Source organism: Alligator sinensis, unplaced genomic scaffold, assembly GCF_000455745.1.
Source record: "Alligator sinensis unplaced genomic scaffold, ASM45574v1 scaffold801_1, whole genome shotgun sequence".
Classification (NCBI taxonomy): Eukaryota; Metazoa; Chordata; order Crocodylia; family Alligatoridae; genus Alligator; species Alligator sinensis.
Genome location: NW_005842036.1, coordinates 280,410 through 301,905, shown reverse-complemented (window position 1 = coordinate 301,905; position 21,496 = coordinate 280,410). Strand labels below are relative to the sequence as shown.

At 46.1% G+C, this 21,496-nt stretch overlaps 1 protein-coding gene across 32 annotated transcripts in view; it reads left to right on the top strand.

Annotated features, from left to right (window-relative positions):
* LOC102368354 (CUGBP Elav-like family member 4) overlaps positions 1-21,496 on the top strand; it is an 840,681-nt gene that overhangs the window by 804,794 nt on the left and 14,391 nt on the right. For 14 of the 32 annotated variants that reach the window (XM_006022468.1, XM_025202772.1, XM_025202766.1 and 11 more), the window contains one exon: positions 3,834-3,917. The exons of 11 other annotated variants lie outside the window; for them this stretch is intronic. In XM_006022468.1, the coding sequence (XP_006022530.1) occupies positions 3,834-3,917 (84 nt within the window). Of the gene's footprint in view, positions 1-3,833; positions 3,978-21,496 lie in introns of all 32 variants that reach the window. 7 more of the 32 variants (XM_025202762.1, XM_025202761.1, XM_014519377.2 and 4 more) reach the window with 1 other exon arrangement.

Here is a 21,496-nt window from a genome sequence, read left to right as displayed (position 1 = left end):
AGTGAAATCAGAATCAGGCCCTGAGTGTCTTTGAGTCATGTCCACCCATTTAAGCAACAGCAGCAGGATTTTGCTAGAGAAAAGCCATGGCAACTATGGGAGAGACAACTTGATTCTGCTCTGCTTTGCCTAGGCTGTTAGTAGCACTGCCAGTGAGGAGGTAAATATTGGGCTGACTTGCAGACACACTGAAACAGATGGGAAAGTTGGGGCTAAAAAGTCCCCGTACTGTACTCAGTAAAATCAGTGCCAAGTAACCAAGAGCTCCCCTCCTCCCTGTCCCTCACCTCCCATTAAAGCTAGGGTCACTGGAACCACAAAACTCTCAAGTAATAGGAGGAATCTCATGACTATGGTTGAGGAAATCTTCCTCAGGGGTTGAGCCAAGACTATAGAGAAACAGCTGTGATCTTCAGCACTAGAAAGATAACTGATGGGTTTGACTTAGCTTTCTTTTTCTCAGGAAGTTCCTACACACACGCGCGCGCACACACACACACACACACACACACACACACACACTTATTTCAGCTATGGAGCTTTATTCTTGCAGATTAAGACATTGGAGGGTAAGAGAGAAATTGTTTGGTGATCTCTTTAACATCAAGCAGTACAACAGTGATAAATCTCATTTGGATGCATCAATGGATGGAGAGAGAGATGGACAGACAGGGAGATAAGGAAAGGCTCAACCAATGTTATGGTTGCTAATAGTATAAGAAGAAGTCACACCAGAAATTGTTACTCGGTGTTGGGGGAGGTGGATTTGCAGTTAGAAAAAAACCCGTTGGGTTGGGTTGAGTTGGGTTGGGTTGGGATGAGATGAGATGAGGACAAAACAAATTTGAGTTTGACTTACCAAGACAGAATCAACCTAGAACCCCATGGCTAATGTCTCACCAGCTCACCCTCGGAGCAGGGATGGGCTCTAAGCAAGGGCTTTGCTTCTTTCCATCTCCCTCCCCTCCTGTACTTGATCCCACAGTGGTGTCATGAAATGCTCCTTTCAAGCCTAATTCCTTCAGGCTTGGAGGAGGGGTGGGTGGGGTAAGAGTTCAGCATCTCCTCTCTGCATATTACCTCTCTCTAGGGCTTCATAGGTTTTGCTAGGTACAATATTAGATATAGACAGGTTCCTTGTTCGTGCACAATACAGCCAGGACATCAGGAAATGCAGCTGGTACTCTTTCCTAAGACTGCCAGTTTTCTTGCGTGAAATCCTGGCTTCACTGAACTCAATGGCAGCTTTGCCACGGACCTCAATAGGGGCAGGGTTTCAGTCCTCCCCGTGCTGTACAGCACTCAGATACCCTCGTAGACTTGCTTAGCTTGCTTTCAAGTTCTGAAATGGCATTTTCCTGCCATTCTCATCAGCAGTAGCTATAACTCTATCCTGATTGGGTTACTCGCACTTTTAGCAGATACCTCTAGGGTCTGCTTTTGTCTTGTGCTTCGTGTCAGCTGCACGTAGTTGCACCGGATTGAAACGAATCGCACAGCTCTTTGCTGGAGGCTGAATGGCATGCACTTCTGGAGGCAGGGAGCCTGAAGAAGGCACAAACAGTGGCTGGGAGAATACTTGCTCTGAAACAGGGGAGCCTGGCTGTAGGCCACCATGGTTCAAAAGTAATTTTGCTAAGCGGGCAACTGGCTGCCTAATTAGTTAATTATCCCAGTGCACTGACATCCCCCCGTTTGGAATAAACTCAGCAGCCACCTCGCGACCTCTAGGAAATGCCTGAAATGCAAAGGATCAGCTGTTCCTTCCTGACAGTCCTTTTAGCAAATTAGTGGGGAAAATTGTGCTTAGCAAATATTCATTAGGGCTTCATTTTCCATTAATCCAAAAGGAAATGTGGAGAGCCTGTGACTTCAATCACGCTGAGGCCCAGGAATTTTAATGAGCTTTAAATGGGCATCTGTCAGAATCCTGACTTCGACGTACTTCTCCTGCCAGCCAGGGAATGAGTAATGGCCAATAAAAGGTGGGAGCATCTCGACGAACTCCTCTCCCTCCCAGGAAAGGCAAAGTTGTAATTTGCTGTGTTATGACACTGTAATTATGCCCTGATGAAGAAAGCGAGAGCATTAAAATCCTTTTCTTCCCCATACCGTGCCCCAGCAATAAAAGGGAGAAAACCAGCTTTGTTGAATCAGACCATGATTAGAGCACGGTCCATCATGGTAAGGTGCGGGAGGAGCAACATAAAGACCCACTGTTGCCATTAGCTTCCCCCCAAGGAATTGGTCCCACCATAGGCTTGCCGGCAAAGTTGAGCTAGCAAAGGTGACGCCTGAGATGTTGGAGAATCCCCTTTGCAGGGGATTTTGAGATCTGGGAACAGGCTTTTCCCTCTGCATAGGAGCAACCCCTCACCCTGCCCACCCCAGAAACCTCCACATGCACACATGCATTCATTTAGATATTTTCTGATCAATCAAGACATCACTTTTTTGATCAACTCATTTGGACAAAAATGCTCTTTTCCTCTGGACTTTCTCCCCCTGCCTTTGTAAGAGAATAGAAATGTGTGAACCAGAAAAGGCCATTGGGAATGACTTCCCCCAGGGACTTTTTGGCATGGTCACAGCAACTCCTTCCTCTTTCTCTCTGGAATGGTGAATAAAGTCAAATAAAGCTGAGTTAGTGAAGGGAGCGCACTGCACCCTGGACAAGGCTGCGGGAATGCTGCCTCTGTCCCTTTTAGCATCCTCAAGGAGACGGTGGACGGTCTCTGCCTGGAGCCAGCGGGTGGGATATTGATTCCCCAAAAACTGGGTGGCATTTCTGATTCAGGGCCCCTCATTAAGATGGGCAGAGAGGCGGGGGGCTGAATATGTAATTCCACAAAGCAACATAATTGCATGCGATCACTGCATCAGAGCCTGCATAAGGATGGCGATGGGTCTTCTGCACTTAAACACCAGTAAGGGTGGGAAATTATTTAGGGTGGCCCAAATGGATGGGAGCAATGGTTAAATGGTTACATGAGATTCAATGAAATAAAGCAAGAGTATGGCAAGAATCCCAGGAAATGCGTCTTTCTTTCTGTCCATCCAGCTCCACCACTTTCTCTCTCCTTTTGTCTGCTTTATGTTCATGCCTATCCCTGTAGTTGGTCACCTGAAAGTTGCCTATCCTTGTAGTTGGTCACCTGAAAGGTTAATTAAGCTAGCATTATAGGTCCCAAGAAGACATTATGGTGCTCACTGGTCCACCCCCTTCCCTGGTTAGGAGGGGTGCAGGGCTTTGTGAGATCGAAGCTGGGGGTCATGGCAGGATGCCTAGTGTAGCTGTCACTTTGGTTTCTTGGGGGCTTAAAGTTTAAAATTTGCCAGTCTGGATTGCTATCCAGAAGATCCCTGGGGAATTTCTTCCACCACCTCAAGGGCGACATCTTGGCAGACTCCCGAAGGAAGTGATGAAATCCCTTACTGCAAAGATAAGCTGTGCATGTTCAATACTACAGAATATAAGTACTGACATGCTGGGTCACACCATAGTCTCTCCTGTGCAATCGCCTGTCTCTCACAGTGCTGTATCTCACATATGCTCTGCAGGGTCTACCCAGACTGATTTGTCCCCTGCCCCTGTTCCCATCCAGCTTCCAGACATTAGATGCCTGCAAAGTCCTGATCTAGAGGTTGCACCCCTAATTATTGCATTTAATGCACGACTGGGTGCAGACCTCTTTTGGAGCCAGACAAGCCTCCTGCACCAGCCAGAGAAAGGCTTGGGGAGAAAGAGGCGAGTCTCCAACCTGGTCTTTTCCACCTCCGGTTCATCTTGATTTACCTTCCCTCTCTCCTTCTCTCTCCTCTCTCACCTGCAGGACCAGAGGGCTGTAACCTGTTTATCTACCATCTGCCCCAGGAGTTTGGGGATGCTGAGCTGATGCAGATGTTCCTGCCTTTCGGTAATGTCATCTCCTCGAAAGTGTTTGTGGATCGGGCGACAAACCAAAGTAAATGCTTTGGTGGGTAAAGATAACAAAACAATTAGATTCATCCAGGAAAGGGCTTTCTCTGAACACTTTACCTTTCAAACTGCTTTCTCTCTGCTTAAGTTTTTTGATTTCTTGATTTACTTCTGTCGATACTTTTTTTTTCCTCCCCTGTCTCCTGATTGTCTCATTCTCAGAACTGTGCGCTCTGTTTAGGGATGAAGGTGCGGCGGGGGGCGGCATTAGCAGGGGGAAGCCGCGGTGGCTCATAAGAGGGGGGCAAATTCTCCCTATGTCCTAGGCTTTCATCGGAGAAATGAAGCACTTGTGCAGGAGCTGGTGTGCGAGAGATGGTTTTAGCCTGGTGCGGGTGGAAGGGGAACAGAATATGTATGGAAGAGGAGAAGGAGGCATTAGGGGAAAAGCTTTTCAATGCATTAAAATGGAGCTGTGCTGATCTCCATCCATGGTGGATCTGGTCTTCTGAGTTTCCTCTGTCAAGGGAGCTTTGGTTCATGTCTCCTGGCATCCCCCCATTGGTGTAAGTGCCATGGGACACAGGGGACACTTCTCACATCCATCCCTTGACCTCGCCTGTCCCTCCAACCTGCCATTCCCAGGGGGTTGGGGTGGGGCAGTCTCCCCGACTTACCTTTTGTTCCCTCCTGAGTCCCTGTAGACACCGGCAGGTTCATGATCCCTGGTTCACTGCTGTCCTTTGCTCTTTGCAAGGCCTTCCTGGGAGGTGCCAATAGGCAAATGATTTTTTTCTTCCAGCTGGCTTGACTCCGCAGGGTGTTTCCTGCGGCTGATCTGGACTCTGCCTCTGGGGCACTCTTCCAGGCTTAAGACCTTTTTCATTTTGGTCTAATGCCGCTGTCCCTCTCCATCCCATCCCAGCCTTGCCTGTTCCCTTCCACGCTTTCCCCATTTTCCCTCGCACGGACATCACTTCCATTGACTCTTGGCCAGTTTCCCCACTGGAAATCAGTATCAGGGATTGGCGTCATGTCCCCTCAATTCCTCCTGTCCATTCAGAGGATACTTGGAAGGGACTTTGATGGGGATATCTGCCTTTTTATGGTTGGAAGAGCTCTGCACCGTGGCGGGAGGGGACGTCATGTTCGTCTTGGCCATCTCTCATCAGCTTCCTGCTCTTCTGAGCTTCTGGGAAAGGAAGATCTCAGAATAAGGATGCAGCTTGGGGTTTATCAAAAACCTTATGCGTTTAACTTGCTCCCACCAAAGCCCACCTGCTTCTTGGTATTTTACAGCCACTGGAGGGTTAAAACTCATAGCCAAATGGGTAGATCAACCTTTCCTTTATAAATAATGCACTGATAACATCAATAGCACATGGCAGAGTAAAATTGGGACCTCTAGCAAAGGAATGACCATTTCCAGAATATATTCTATGTTGAATGAATAGCTCTGATTCTCCTCTAATTGACACGAAGCATAAACCAGAATTTGGTGGAATAACCCACTGAAGTCAGTGGAATAAACCAGTTGGTTTATTTGAGTTGGTTTATAAATAACCAACCAGTTATTTGAGTTGGTTATTTGGTTTATTTGAGTTGGTTATTTGGTTTATTTGAGTTGGTTTATTTGAGTGGTATAAAACACTCAAGGTAGTGGAAGGATAAAAGTGGAGTGAGGAAAGATTCAGCTTTAATGAGTCAAACCATCATCTTATATGAGGAGGTTCCCATCTTCTTCTCAGGTCTAATGCATCATGGCTATGCGGCTTAGTTTCCTATCTGTGATACGTGCCCCGCTCAGGAGGCTGTCTTGCATGGCTGGCTTTGCTGCAATTTTTGTAGTACTTTGAGTCTCAAGAAAGCATGGTGGTAATTACAGGGCAGTTGGAAAAGGAGGAGTAAGCAAACTTTTATTCACTGCATCCTGAAGGGAGGAGAGCACACGATTCACTTAGCCTTTCACAGGTTCAGTAGCTGCTGAAATATGGATAGGTACCCCAACCTGGAACTGAACACAAGCCAACAAAATATATATAGAAAGAAAATCTGATCCCCTTTTGCTTTAGGTTCTCAGGTTCAGCCAAGTCCTCAGTATAAAGTTAGAGCATCCTCAGGTCTGCTTTGGCCCATTTGACGACCATCTGGGCTCTCCTGGCAGCTGAAGGTAGCCAAAATATCTCATTCCCCCAAGCAATGCCCCAACCCTCTCCAAAACATGGGGGTGGCAATGGCATAGGACTGCAACACCATCTCTGTGCCTGCCTACAAAAACCGCTGGCTGTACAGCAATGCAAAGGTGGCACCGAGGCCTTCAGTCTTTTGGGACTGTCAGGGGATGTACATCTCGACCACATTGATATTCAAAATGTGGGGGGAAGGTCTGACAAAAAAACACCCCTACATTTTCTTGTACAAAGTGCTTAATTCGGATTCCAATAACTTGAAAATTGTTGGCTTTCCGGTGCAATATTTTGAATTTTAGCTGCCCAAAAACCCCTAAAATATTTTTAAAGCACCTTTTTGTTCCATCTCTGGTTTTCTTCACAAATCCCAAAACCTTTTGGAGAAAAAAAAAATGACCTTTTTTTTTCTTTCTCGAGAACAAAAAACATTTCCCAGACATTTCTGCATAGACCGTCTCTTGCCACACCTGGGAGGCGGCCTGTTGGCCACTTGCTATTTTTATAAGTGATGAACTAGATTAAATCACCGACCTTTTTTTCCTCTCTCATTCTCCCCTGTATGGATTCGGAGGAAAAAAGAGAACTGGCTGGGTCTCCGGAGAGATCAAGAGATGGCCCAGAGGCACCTGACATATGGGGCCTAGTTTCTTAAAGGTTTCCAGGTGCCTAATCCCATTGATTTTGGTGGGATTCCATTTCCAGGTGCCTAATCGCATTGAGTTCAGTGAGATCTGATTTCTAGTTGCCTAATCCCATTGATTTTGTAGGATCCCATTTCCAGGTGCCTAATCCCATTGATTTTGGTGGCATCCCATTTCCAGGTGCCTAATCCCATTGATTTTGGTAGGATCCCATTTCCAGGTGCCTAATCCCATTGATTTCGGTGGGTTCTAAGTGCCTAAATACCTTTAAAAACCCAACCTACAGGGAACTGTAGCATGCTGCCTTCAGAGAGACCTTTTATTCTTCACTTTTGGGGACAAAAAGCTCTAAATCTTTTCATTTATTCCCTGTTAAAGACAGTTGCATTCTCTGTTTGGCCACTAACCGTGGACGGAGGCTCTCAGGGGTGTCATGAAGACCTGGCAGTCTGGAGTCACTCCTTCTGCTGGCTTCCTGAGCTATCTCCCAAAAAAACAGAGAAAACTATTTTCTACCTTAAGAGCAGTGGTTTTCAACCTGTGGTCCGCAGATCCCTGGAGGCCTGTAGACTTTGCGTAAGATGACTATGAGCAGTCATAAGTATATAAATCCCCACACTTACAATTCAGAGGGGTTCAGGCCTCCATTCAACATTGCCAAAGGGGTCTGCACCTTTATTCAAAAAAATTTTAGGGGTCCACAAAGGTTAAGTGCTGCTGTAGAGGAATTGTTGCAGTAATGGCCAGGAGGTTTTTCACCTTCACTGCTCAGAAACGGGCTTCTAACTGAATGGCCATGTCCAGGGAGGGATGGACCCTGGGAACGGGTGGCAAACAGATGTTTGGTGCATCCCTTGACCTCGGCTGGTCCAAGCTGCTTTTCACTTGGAGTGGGAGAGAAAGCATTAGTGCTCTGAGGTGTAAAAAATAAGACATGGATAAATGAGGGCTGTAGGCATTTTCATCCTGGAGTTCAGACCAAGACTCTCCCCAGTTCTGAAGATCAGAGGTCACTGATATACTTAAGAGAGGGAAAGGTTTGCCTTGAAGTCATGCACCTTCACAGGCACCTACTTCTGTTAACACACCTTTGCTTGAACACTTCAAGCACCCCATCCCAGAATGAATCCATCCCTCCTGTGCAGTAGCCTGGCAGGACGTGGGGTATTGGAAAAGCTGGTGAAGCTCAGCATCCAAATTGCCATCTACCCCAGTCCTATCAAAAGTATTGTATTTCCTCTCCTGTGACACATCCTGGGATAAAATAGGCACCTTGTTTCTGAAAGGCAGAATGACAGGGAGAAAAATGTCTTTGGAGCAAGTAACCGAGTAGCAGCAGCAAGGGAACAGGGCCTACGTATTGTCCTGGCCCCTATAAATGGTATGAAAATTGTACCTGCACATTTGCTGGGAACCAACAGAAACTGCTTTTATCGTATTTCTCCCATATAACATGCACCACAATTTTCAGCAGACGGATTGTAGGGTAAAAAGTGTGTTGTATGTGAAAAAAAAATACAGTGCAGTAGAATAAGCAGAAACAAAGGTGCATCGTTAAGCTTGACTAGGCCCCTTGGAAAAGTGAAGAGGCGTGCCATGGTTGCATTGTTGGCCCGTAATGTTCACAGGATACCCAATGACAGGACTGTGCAAGAACAAATGTTATTGGATAGGTAAGTTCAGACTCCTACTTACCCCTTTCTATTAGTCAGGAACAAGCAGAAGGCCAATGAAAAGAAAAATCAGCATGTTGAAAAGCAAGCCAAGGAAATGATCCCAGGACAGCCCTGCATAGACCAGTGGGACTCATGGCCTTAGCGTGGTACCAGAGACAAGAACCAGGAAAGGAGGAGACATCCCTGTAGCCCAACAAAACCCCCATAACTAATGAACATAATCTGGCATTAAAATGGAGATGAAGCTCCATGCTTCAGGGCCCGAGCCAATCTCTGATGGACAGGAGTCGGGATGTTTTCTATAAGGTGATGCCTTAATTTCCCCTTTCCTTTCAAGTATCTGCCCTTAGCCACACTCAGAGAAAGAGTGCTGGATTAGAAAGTCCTCTGCTCAGATCAGGGATGGCCATTTCTTTGCCCCTTAATCTGCAATGATGTATAATGATAATCTGTATGATGCAGCCTCACCACACACCCTATATCCAGTGCCATATAACAAGCCATGTCGGATGATCCCCCAACTATCTTCTTCCATTCCCATGCCAAGACAATCATGTCCCAGTCAATGATAGGGCTCCTTAAGTTTCTTTTTTCAGTGCTCGGGACTTTTTTATAGTGCATAAAGGAGCCAGGGCAGAGGTGAATTTAAGCCCAGTCACTAACCGACAAGGGAAGTCTTTGATTTCCTTGGTTGCTTTGAGAAGAGAAGGGTGCGGGGAGTCGTGCCACGGTGACAGCCACTGCACCGCACTTGGGAAACATTGCTAAGAGCGTGCAAGAGGCCGCTGGAGTCACAACCCATGGGGTTTGGTGGTCACGTGCCTGGAGGTGCACCGTCCTTTACCAGCAGAGCAGGGGCATGCACACGCAGAGCATTGCAGAGCCTGGCCATTTCAACACGAAGCTGCTCCGTGCTTTCCACAAAGCCACAGCTCTTGGAGTCCTGTGGTTCAGGAGCATCTCAGCTTCCTTTTTCTTTCCAAAAGAGGATGTTTCCCTCCCTAATAGTTGCAGAGAAAAGCTTGAGAGGGTGAGCCTGAAAGGTTATGGCAAGATGACGCACATACACAGATACACGCGCATATATATATGTATATCGGGGTGGGCAATTATTTTTAGGCGGAGGGCCGCTTACTGAGTTTTGGCAAGCCATCGAGGGCCACATGACAGGCAGCTGGGGACAGATAAATATCAATTTTCTTAATTTTTGGGGGGCCCCACGGGCTGGTAAGAATGGTTTGGCGGGCCGCATCTGGCCCCCAAGCCGCGTTTTGCCTACTCCTGATGCGTATGCATGCATGTATGTGTGTATGTGTACATGTGTGTACGTGTCCAAAACTTATAAAAGTTTCCACCTTTTTTTAAATAATTTTATTATTTTGAGGACCAAGCCATGATATTTGTCTGGGGTTTGGTATTACTGTGTATATCTGACTGGGGCAATTTGCTATTGCCTGGATGTAGACATAGGAAGTGTTTAGAGATGACACATGGAAATGGTTAAAAAAAAAAAGAAAAGAAAAGAAAAAAGTGTCAGTTAGTCCTCGTAGGCATGCTTCTTGTTTTAATTGTGCTTTCAATAATTGCAGTGGGGCCGGGGGGAGCGGGGAAGGAATTACTTCTGAAAAACCATTCACACTGGGAGCTTTCTTTGCCGCCTCCTTCCTTAACCTGCAAATTCAGGCCAAGTCTAAGCCTTAGTCTTTCTCCTTTCATGACATTTCTGAGGTTTGACCCTTTCTCTCACATCCAGAGACAGCTGGAAGTTGGCAGCTACTAGGCCCCTTCACCGACCCTCAGGGGTTTGCTTCTCAACACCCATTTCTTGCCCACAAAAACCTCCGTTATCAAAATCTTGCTTGTCTGTGACCACATCGGCTCTGCTTTTTCCACCCTATCATCTTCAATCTTCTTCATCCTCAACGTCCTTTCCACCTTTATCCTTCCTATTGATCCACCCCTGTCTCCTGTCACAATATTCCCTCCCTTCGCCCTGCTTAGGTCCACTTCATTTATAACCCCCTGCGGTTTTCAAGCTTGTTCCCATACTACAGCAAACCCACCGTCCTCATTCATCAAGCAAACCCATAGCCCTCACCCCCGCGGCATTCAAGACTTACCTCTGATACGGTGCCTAAAAAAGCTGGTTATTCATGGGGAGATCAGAGGGCAGGCATATATAAATGCTGATATCTATTTAAGGACTTCAGTATATATAGATATGTGTATGTGCATGTGTGTGTGTGCATGTATCTGCATGTGTGTATGCTTTATATATATTGCCACTGGACATGCTTATACAGTTTTAAAAATTATAACAGTTTTTTGCCAAAGTGCCCTGTTTTAGGTTTATGGGATATTTAAGGGTGCCCGGTGTCTGGATATGCTGGGGTGGGGCAGCAGAATGGCTATAACATTTTGCTGTAGCATGAGTTTGAGGTCCAGTTTGGATTCATGCCACAAGCTGCCCCCTCTCTACTCAGCCCTAAAAAGAGGGTACCTGGTCATTCAGATTAGCAAATTAAAGGTGGAGATTAGCAAATTAAAGGTGTCTGGGGTGATGCTAACTACATGACTCTCTTATGTGCCATTGGCTTTGGAAACTCATGTCTCTTGACTCCACTAGCCTGATGGCCTGTTGGGCTTGGCCAGACTGTTTGACTTGATTTTTCGTATCTATGCATGTATTTTCTATACCAGAACCCCTGCCCCCCGTGTTAAAATGATATGGTCATAAACCCATCCGCAGGGTTCCCCAGGGCGCTGGGTTTCTGCCCTCTGTCCCACTGTTTGTCCCAAGGAGCAGACCGAGGTTTGCCCTGGGATAACTCTTATGCCTGTAGCCTCAGCTCCATTGCCCTTATATCAGACCATGCGGCTCCGGCAGGGGATCTCTGCCAGCTCCCAGTGGCTTCCCTTTGGTTTGTGGAAAAAATGTTGGGTCCCCCTTTCCATAGAGCAAGCCACCTGGAATAGCACTTACCCAGAAATTATTCTTTCCACTGACAACCGGGAAGGAAACAAGACAACAAAGGGTATGATTATGTAGGAGAAAAGAATTATACAAGCAAAACAGACCATAAGTTTGGAAACAGAAAGACAAGACCAGAAAAGTTTCTTACTTTCTCATTTGGCTAGGTCTCTGGCCTGCCAACGTCACCAGAAATCAGCCCCATGGCTGATGGGGTCTTGGACCCTTCTGCAGGCCAGAAAATATCCAGAACCCAAAGACATGACAAAGTTAGCCTGCTAGATTACTCCCAACCAACTCCCACGTTAGCATCCTCACAAGTCACTCGATTCCTCCAGAAATGTTTTTCTCTCTCTCATACCCCTGGCATTGCCCTGGCTGATGGGCCACTTCTCTCAGATGTCTTTGTTATAAAGGAATTGATTTCCCCATTGCAGGCAGACGGTGCCTCCATGTCTCCTTCTTGCTGTGTCTGGGAGTGGCAATTCAGTATGCATTCCTCCATCCCTTGACTCAGCCGCTCCCCACATTATAAAGATATGCATAATCAGCATCACATAATCCATGCAGTGAGAAAAGTGATATACAGGGATACAGCATAACACGGGCTTTCCAACGAGCCCATATATGCCATATCAGTACAGGAAAACACAGAAAAACATTCATGACACCCCATGACCCCCTTAGGTTCACAACAGAAGTTATTCCAGTTGCAGGCACCATTCAGAGATGAGGAGATACTAGTATTCACGGCACACACTCATTGTTCATTCTGCCCTATGGTGTGCACACACTAGGATCCCTTCCTGCTTACGTGATCCCATAGGATTGGTTGCATAGAGCTGTTGCCTCCTTCAGTGCCCAGACAGGGGGATTCAACTCTCCAAAAATCAGAAGTCCACTTTCTGCAGAACTGGTTTAGCAGTAGCAAGTATGAAAAGGATGGAAGTGGGTCACGTTAATGAGGATGGCATGAAAGGAATTAGCATGAGATGATCTGGATGAAATGGCACAGAAAGCATTCGTGCTCTGACACGTAAAATAAGACACGGGGAAATTAGGAACGTAGGACTTCTCATAGGGGAGTTCAGACCAGGACTCCCAACTCCTTCCAACAGCATACATTGGGGACGAAGCAAGAAAAGAATAACCTGCCAGCAGGGAAACTACCTTCTTAATCTAAAATCTCTCTATCAGATGTCATCATGCCCTGAGATAGGAAGATTCACATTGCTCTACACTTTTCTCTGAATGTAGATGTTGATGGAGGTCCTCACCAGCCATAAGAACGTCTTACAAAAGATTAGGGCTGGGAGGGACCTCATGAGATCATCCTCGTGACATCATCAGGTCCAGTACAACAAAACTGTCTTATTCTGCTTTGACTCCTACCAAACCCAATATCACACAGCAGTGATGTTTAGGGGTGTGATTATGTCTCATACGGTCTGACCTGCCTAGCATAGGACGAGGTTGTTCACCCAAGGTTTCCTGCCACCTTAGGCACCTCTCTTTGAGAAAGAGAGGTGCTCTATAGGCACCCCTCTTTGAGAAAGACATCCAGTTTTCATCTGAGGACTTCAAATGATGGAAAACTGTATCCCTCGGTCATCTGCTTCAGCAGTTAGTCATCCTCAGCGTTAAACGTTTGCATGTTATTTCCAGATTAAATCTTGCTGAGTTCAACTTAAAACCTTTGGAGCTTGTTATGCCTCATCTGCTAGATCAAACAGCACTATCCTATCAAGTATGTTTTCCATCAGTTGACAATTATAACCACGGGTAAAACTTTTGGAAGCCCTTAAATGGCATATACTCTGAAGGACGTGGACAGAAGCAATGTTGACACTGATATAGTTGTTATTGCACTATGGTATATTCATTCCTTATTACAGCGTAATGACAATTATATCAATGTGTAATGACAAGTGTAGATGACCATTTATCTTGGGGTAAGTCACACAATACATACGAGTCCTCATGCTCGACTTCAGACCAGGAATCCACCTCCATCTGGATCCTGTCTTCAATAGCAGCTAGCTCCTGTTATAGTGGGGGGAAGAAGCAGACAGACCCAAAATCTGGATACTTTCACTTGATTAAATAGAGAATTAAATAGAAGAATCTATTAATATAAGTACCACCAATTTGGGTTTCATCTCTCCATGTCCATTCTGAAGTAGCTCCTTGTTGAAGGCAAGCAGGCTCTTCTTACCTGCTCCTCTGCCATCTAGCAGCAAGGCTCAGAAAGCCTCAGTAGACAAAGCTGCGTGCTGTGAGATCTACTCCGGATTAACTGCACATCTCTCTCTCATGCCTGAACCCAGAGTAATGTATGTCAGCATGTAAAACCAGTGGGAACTACACTAGAATATGTATTCACCTGCCTATGCATTGACTCCTGTTTTCCAAAAATGCAATTCAAGTCTTGTTGGCAATCAATGAGACCTAGCACATGTCTACAAGGATCCAGAGGTCACACCCGAGAAACAAGTCTCACCCCCAAGTCCTTGCTATGCATTCACTGGGGCACTGAAAAAAAATACCCTGTAGTAACCCTGTGTGCCCAGGGTCCTCTCTCTGTCTTGAATGTACCCCTGGAATATGCAGTGCCATTTCAACAGCGACCGCACAACCTTTTTCCAGCACGCAGCATATGCAGAGCATGAGCAGATGAGCTGGACTTGGTCCTTTGCCAGTCATTTGGCGGTGACCACAAAGAAAGTTTTAGACATACCTTTTGGCACCTAAGACCTCAATCACTTGAGAATGAGACCTAGGATGTGTCTACACAGCAACAGTGGGATGGTAGCATGGGTGCACTTGAGCTAGTGTTCGCCTAGTCAGCATGGGGAGCAAGAGCAATGTGGAGATAGCGGCATAGACTTGAGTACAAGCTCCACAAGCCTGCCAGAGGCCTGGGTGCACGCCGGGGTTGCTAGCCCACCCTAAAGGAGCCCATATGGGGCAGGATGTAGGTCTCATCAATGATGCACGGTGGGATTTGCAGGGGAGAAATCCATGGCCCAAACCACAGGAGCTATTTGTGTTTCCTGTCAAGGCATTATCATAGCTAAGGGAGGCCCTCAGGATTGAACCGTTGCAGGTCAAGCCTAAATGGCATTAGCAGACCCCTTTGAGGCCTGGCACTGAAACTTTTCCTGAGCACCTGTTTCCCATCATGCATTGCGACACTGTCAATGCCTCTGTTTAATAGGAGTCCCGCTCCGTGTGCTAAGGGGAAGAAGCAGTGGCATGGCCATGTGCTCTAGCAGAGCAGAGGGATCAGAAGTTGAAATCTCCCATCTCTCGTGGGCAGCTGGGTGACCTAGGCTTGGCACTGCACCTGTCCGTGCCTCAGTTTCCCCATTGTAAAAAAGCGATGAGGACTTGGCGGAGATTGAGGAATGAAAGGCGCTATAAAAGTGTTAGGTGTTGCCATTGCTATGATTCTCCGCAGGTTTCTATTTGTATAATCATTGCCGTGCACAATAGGTAACCTTTGGAAAGCACGAGGGAGGGGTGAATGCCGGTCGTTGGCCAGGGATTATTATCATTACTATTACGGGGCTTATCCAACTTGACCTGCTTTGTGGGGCATTAATTAAATCACTTCCCAGACCATGCTCTCTTTGGCCTGAAGCTCCCAGGGTCAGCAAGGTGCACTCTTCACTGCAAGAATCCCAGCTTCAAATCTGGACCGGGTTTCCCAGTCACGCAGCCTCCTATTTGGGGGCAGTGTTTGACCACCTGGCTTTAGACACTTCTGGATGACCCTAATTGTCAGGGGTGCACAGCACCTAAGGGTTCACGTGAACTCAACATAAACTGCTTAGGTGAAGCACCTCTGCCAGTTTGCATCTAGTTGCCTCAAGTTGAACCGAGACCCACGTGCAGTTTTGGATACCTGTGGTCTAGAAAGATAAGGGATTCAAGCTGGAGAAGCTGCAGAGAAGGATGTCTAGGATGCTGAGGGGGATGGAGTTCCTCTCTTCTGAGAGAGGCTAAAAGAGTTTGGCTGAGAAACTGTAGGATTGCTGTCTGCAAACGCATCTGGGAGCTAAATGCCAGGGAGGGGGAAGAGCTGTTTAAGCAAAAGAGCACTGCTGGCACAAGAACAAATGGGTCTGAATTGGTCATGAATAAATTAAAGTTGTTAATTAGGTTTCCAGCCATTAAAGGAGTGAGGTTCTGGAACAGCCATGCAATGTTGGGGGTGGGGGAGGAAGAGGAGGGGCAGCAAAACCCACATTGTGTTCAAAGGTGGAGCTCCATACCTTTGTAAAGAGGCCTACAGCTCGGTGGCCTGTCATAGCATGGGGCAGGGCACGTGGTCTTAAAAGGTCCCTACCACTCCTGTAGTCTGGGTCCCTAAATGTGCAAAAGTAAAGCGGGGGAGTCAGCAGGTGCAGTCCTGCTAAGCCAGGAGCATCTCTTGCCACCCTCCTGGTTAGACTCATAGAGAAGCAGGGCTCCACGGGACCTCCAGAAATCATCTTGTCCAACCCCCTGCCTGAGGAAGAATCATCCCTGCCCAAACATCCCAAGCAAATCCTTGTCTAACCTATTACTAAACTTACCCAATCAACCCGGTCACACAACTACAAGGCCTAGCACTCAAACCTGCCGCAGGTAAAGCGAGGGGGACAGCAGTGGTCAGTGTCCGGCGGGTAGTCAAGAGAAAGGGTTGCCATCCCGTGGGCTTTCAAGAATGTAGGAAAGAAGGTGCAGCAGGAGCAGGATGATTTGGGAGGGTTTCCTGGAGCTTGCAAACCATGTCAGGGCGTGCAACGGCCGCTGTGGCCGGGGACAGAGACCCTTTGCAATACAGATGCAGCAGCAGCTTGATGGGAAACATCCTTTGGGCTTGAGACAAGTAGTTTCTATGTCACCCTAAAGTTTAATTTAGGTTCAGTCCCCAGGCACCAGGTCACGGGGCACTTTTAAACAGTGTCTTTGGGGAGGGAAGGGAGGGCCCTCTGGTTGACTGGAAGAGCAGCTGGGCAGAGAAGAGCAAGAGAGGGAGAGAGATGCACATAGTGTTTATTGCCTACCACCTACCATTGCAGTTGGCCGGGGGAGGTTTCAGCGGGAGGGGGGTGGAGGAGAGGAGCAGTAGAAGTATTAGGGCTGTGAGCCACTATTCATTTACAAACTATAATTAATTTGATGTTTAGATTAATTTCTGATGCACTCTCAAAGGTGCACTGAAAGCATTTTTCCTTTATTATAATGTTGATTGCTTATTGGGGAGATAAATCTAACTGTCAGTTATGCACTGACTTACCAAAACTTTCAGAGCAAGCAAGCATGTATGCATAAGGAACAGCTGTTTGCAGCTCCCCAGTTAAAGGGACAGATCTGCCTTTTCCCAGTAACTCCTATTAAAGGAAATCTATACGTTATAAGCAGAGACTTTTTCTATCTTTTGTAGTTTAAGAATTTATTAGACAAGAATACATTAACAAGATGGATCTATCTATCTATCTATCTATCTATCTATCTATGAGTTACATTGGTATGTAAAATCTATATACAAAATACCTACAGAAGGGTGTATAGAAGTATGTGTGTGTGTGTGTGTGTATATCTGACATTGGTATGTAAAATCTCTATACAAAATACCTATAGGGGTGTGTGTGTGTGTGTGTTTATATATATGTGTGTGTATATATATATGTATGTATGTATGTATACATATATATGTATGTATATGTATATGTGTATATATATATATGAGTGTGTGTATGTTTATATATATGTGTATATATATATATGTATGTATGTATATGTGTGTATATTTATATGAGAGTGTGTGTGTGTGTATATGTGTGTGTGTGTATATCTATCTATCTATCTATCTTACATTGGTATGTAAAATTTCTATACAAAATACCTATGGGGGGGGTGTTTATATATATGTGTATATATATATATATATATATATAATATATATATGTATGTATGTATATGTATATATGTATGTATATGTGTATGTATATATGAGTGTGTGTGTGTGTGAGTGTGCATATATGCATACATAATAAATACTTTTCACTCAATGTGTAATTAGAGGAGGGAATTCATTGGCACAGAACTTTCTTTGGGGGCAGATATTTAATGAGTTTGCAAAGAGAGATTGTTGACTCTGGGAATAACAAAAATAGCCACAGTTATAACCGTGAATGTGGAAGAGGAGGGTTCTGGAGGAGATATAAGCTTCATGCTTCTGGGTTTCTAAACCAATCTCTAGTAAGGCTTGGGATGAGAACTTCATGGGGGCAAATTATCCTGGCCTTGCCTGCTGTAGGATTTCTTGCACTGTCCTGTAAAACAGGGGTATCCAACCCATCTAGCCCCACATGGGCAACATGCATGGCACAAAGTAAGACGTGATCCAGTGCAGGGTTGGTCCAAGGGTGTGATCCGGCGTGCAGATCTGGCCCCGTGTGCTGGCCAGACCCGTCCCACTGAAGCCAAGGCCATGGCAATGAATGCTATCGGCCCTCCCCCGCTGCTGAATTTCCAGACCCATAGAGAGACCCACGGCCAGCTGACATCACTCCATGGACACAGAAGCCTGGGCTAGATGTAGCCCAGGGCTAATCTCTTGTGGCTGGTCCTATAGATACTTCAGACAAAAATTCCTGTTGAAGGAAGGGTGCAGGTGCAGAGACAAGTACCCGAGCTTAGCATTGCCAAACATAAGTAACTTGGCTGCCTTAGAAATATGCATTATGATGCAGCCTTTAATGACATGATCGTTGTTCTGTTCCATCCTATTCAAGTCCCTGTAATACGCTGTCATGGGACTCTCTGGACTACATCACAGAAAAGCAGCAAGGATCCACACACCTGTTGTATTAATTTTTTTTCAGCGACTCAAGCAGGGTGGAATAGAATCAGACTTAAACACCTCAGTGCATTTTTTCTCTAATAAATGGAGTATCTGACCCCTACCTCATTCAGGGGAGTGACTCAGGGCCATCTAGAAGGCAGCTGCTGTCTGCAAAGCCCCTGCCTTGTGCCATCCCGTGCTCCATTAACAAGCAGATACTAATTTTAGAGGCCAAGTTGAGAGGCCTCATTTTTTTTCCAGAGTACATAGGAGCAGAGATGGCAGTAGGTATTCGCTTGCAGTTGTGAGCACCCAGCACTTCTGAAAATTGGACTCCAGGGCCAGATCCAGACATGCAGGTACGTGTGGTTTGTGGCACTGCAAACCTCTTTGCGGTGCCACAATCTGCATGTGTGGCATGTTAAAGTGTGCCCCAAGCTGCAGATTTGCAGGGCGGGGACAAAATTTGCTTTCAGAAAATCACAGTAGCAAAAAAAATGCTGCAAAAAAATAAAAAGTGGCACAGTGCACACCACAGGAGCATATCCCAGCAGACACAGAGGTTCAGTCCAGCAGCCAGCGTGTCACCCCACCTCCCCAGCTTCAGCTTTGCATACATACCAGGAACTGGGAGGAGTGTGGAAATGGCAGTTTTCCTGAAGTGGGGCATTTTATCCTACACCAAAGTGCACATGCAGAGACATGCATAACAGCAAAAGATAGTGGCACAAATTTGTGCCACTGCTTTTTTTTGCCACTGCAAGCACGTGCCCCTGCTTTGGATGCCCAGCCCTAAATACATCATCCCAGCCAAGGCTTTGTCTAGCCGGGTCTTCAAAACCTCCAAGGATGGAGAGTCCACCACCTCTCTAGGCACCCTGTTCCAGTGTTTTACTACCCTCCTAGTGAGAAAATTCTTCCTACTATCTAACCTCAACTTCCCTAGCTGCAGCTTGAGCCCATTGCTCCTTGTCCTGTCATCTGCCCCCACTGAGAACAGTCCAGCTCCATCCTCTTTGCAGCCCCCCTGCAGGGAGTTGAAGGCTGCTATTCAATCCCCCTCGGTCTTCTCTTCTGTAAACTCAGTCAGCCCATTTCCCTCAGCCTCTCCTCACCAGTCATGTCCCCCAGCTCTCAAACCATTTCCATTGCCTTCCCTGGATTTGCATACAACACAGCTGCTAATATACCTCCCTGTGTGCTATTAGGTTTTGGGTGGCCGTGTTATAGTGTTGACTCATATTCAGCTTCTAATCCTCTGTAATCCTTGAGTTCTTTTTCACAGTACCACGGTCGAGCCAACCATTCACCATTGGCATGCATGCCTCTGATTGCTCCTTCCTAAGTGTTCTTCCTTTTTCACTTGGCCTTATGGATTTTCATCATGGTGTCATTTACACTTTTGGCAAAGAAGTAGGTTTGTGCAAACCTTCGGTAGCCAATTTGATTTGGTGGAGATTCGGCCCGATTCGGCAACTGAATCTTGAAATCTGAATTGAATCGGAGACCAATTAAAAGGTCTGAATTGAATCGGGACGGTGATTCGAATCCCTGAATCGAATCACTGTCTCTCAAAATCAGCTGAATCTGAATCCAAAGCAAATACTGGCCGCTTCACACAGGCCTACAAAGAAGATATTAAGCCATGTTTGGCAGCGAAGGCTGTTAGCCTGGAAGAGAATTTTGCAAAGGGAACATTGAAAGCCTCATGGCTTAAGATCTTTAAAATGGGACCAGGCAAATAGTAGGACCACAAAAAATAAAAGGAAAAGATGAATTCCATTATGTGACATCACTCTGACCATCACACGGGCCATCTGCAGGACAGAAAACTTCAGATCCTATTAGTAGGAGCGTTGCCAGCAGATCCATGGAAGTAATTCTTCCCCGCTATTCTGCACTGGGGAGACCACATCTGGAGTCCTGTGTCCAGTTTTGGGCCCCCCACTACAGAAGGGATGTGGACACATTGGAGAGAGTCCAGTGGAAAGCAACAAAAATGGTTGTGGGCTGGGGGACAGGACTTATGAGGAGAGGCTGAGGGAACTGGGCTGATTTAGTCTGCAGAAGAGAAGACTGAGGGGGATTGAATAGCAGCCTTCACCTCCCTGCGGGGGGGTTGCACAGAGGATGGAGCCGGGCTGCTCTCACTGGGGGCAGATGACAGGACAAGGAGCAATGGGCTCCAGTTGCAGCAAAGGAGGTTGAGGTTGGATATTAGGAAGAATTTTCTCACTGGACAATAGTAAAGCATTGAAATAGGTTACCCGGAGAGGTGGTGGTGTCTCCATCCTTGGCAGTTTTTAAGGCCCATGTAGACAAAGCCTTGACTGGGATGATGTAGCTGGGGCTGGTTCTGCTTTAAGAATTGGGTTGGACTAGATGTGATCCCCTGAGGTCCCTCACAACCCTCATCCTCTGTGATTGTATGATTCTAAATCACATGGTAGGAAAAATCTTGTGCTGACCCCCACCACATCCTTTCCATTCCTAACCTCTATAGCACCCATTGCCATGCACTGGATGTGAGTGTTTTAATGGGAGACTTTTGCTTAGCAGTTGTGACCAGTAGCTGTAACCTTGAGTTACAGACAGTATTGCCTACTGGAGATCACGACTATTTTTCCATATACGCTTAAAGGTAGATCCTCATGTGCTGGAAACTGGTGTATTCTCCAGTGAAGGCAAAGCAACTAGGCCAAGCTGCACCAGCCAAGGATCTGGTGCCAGATCCTATTCCAGCATTTAGACACTAGAGTATGATTCTGTTTCACCCTGATTGAGTCCCTGAACATCCATTAATGCACTTATTTTTGTGACAAGATGTCACTTAGGTAAGTCAAAAAAAAAAAAAAGCAGCTGAGAACAGGACGCAACCCCCCCCCCCTTTTTGTACTGAGTTTTTCAGGGATTTAGACTAGTTTTAGATCTAGTTGCTTAAAATAAGATCACAGGTAGGTGGCTAATCCACTTAGGCACCAAATAAGTGAAACAGGACCTGACCCTTGATCCTTATTAGTACAAAAAAGAGAAAGCAAAAATACTTTGACCCCATCACAGTTCATACCTCCACAGCTGACTAGCTCTGAAGACAGTAGGACCTATCTGTTTTTAGGTGACATTATTCTGATTTAACTGATCAGGTTGTGTTTGGTCATCTAAAGGTATAATGCCTTTATAGGTAAAATTATTGGTTATATTTTCATAGATTCATAGATTCATAGATGTCAGGGTCGGAAGGGACCTCAATAGATCATCGAGT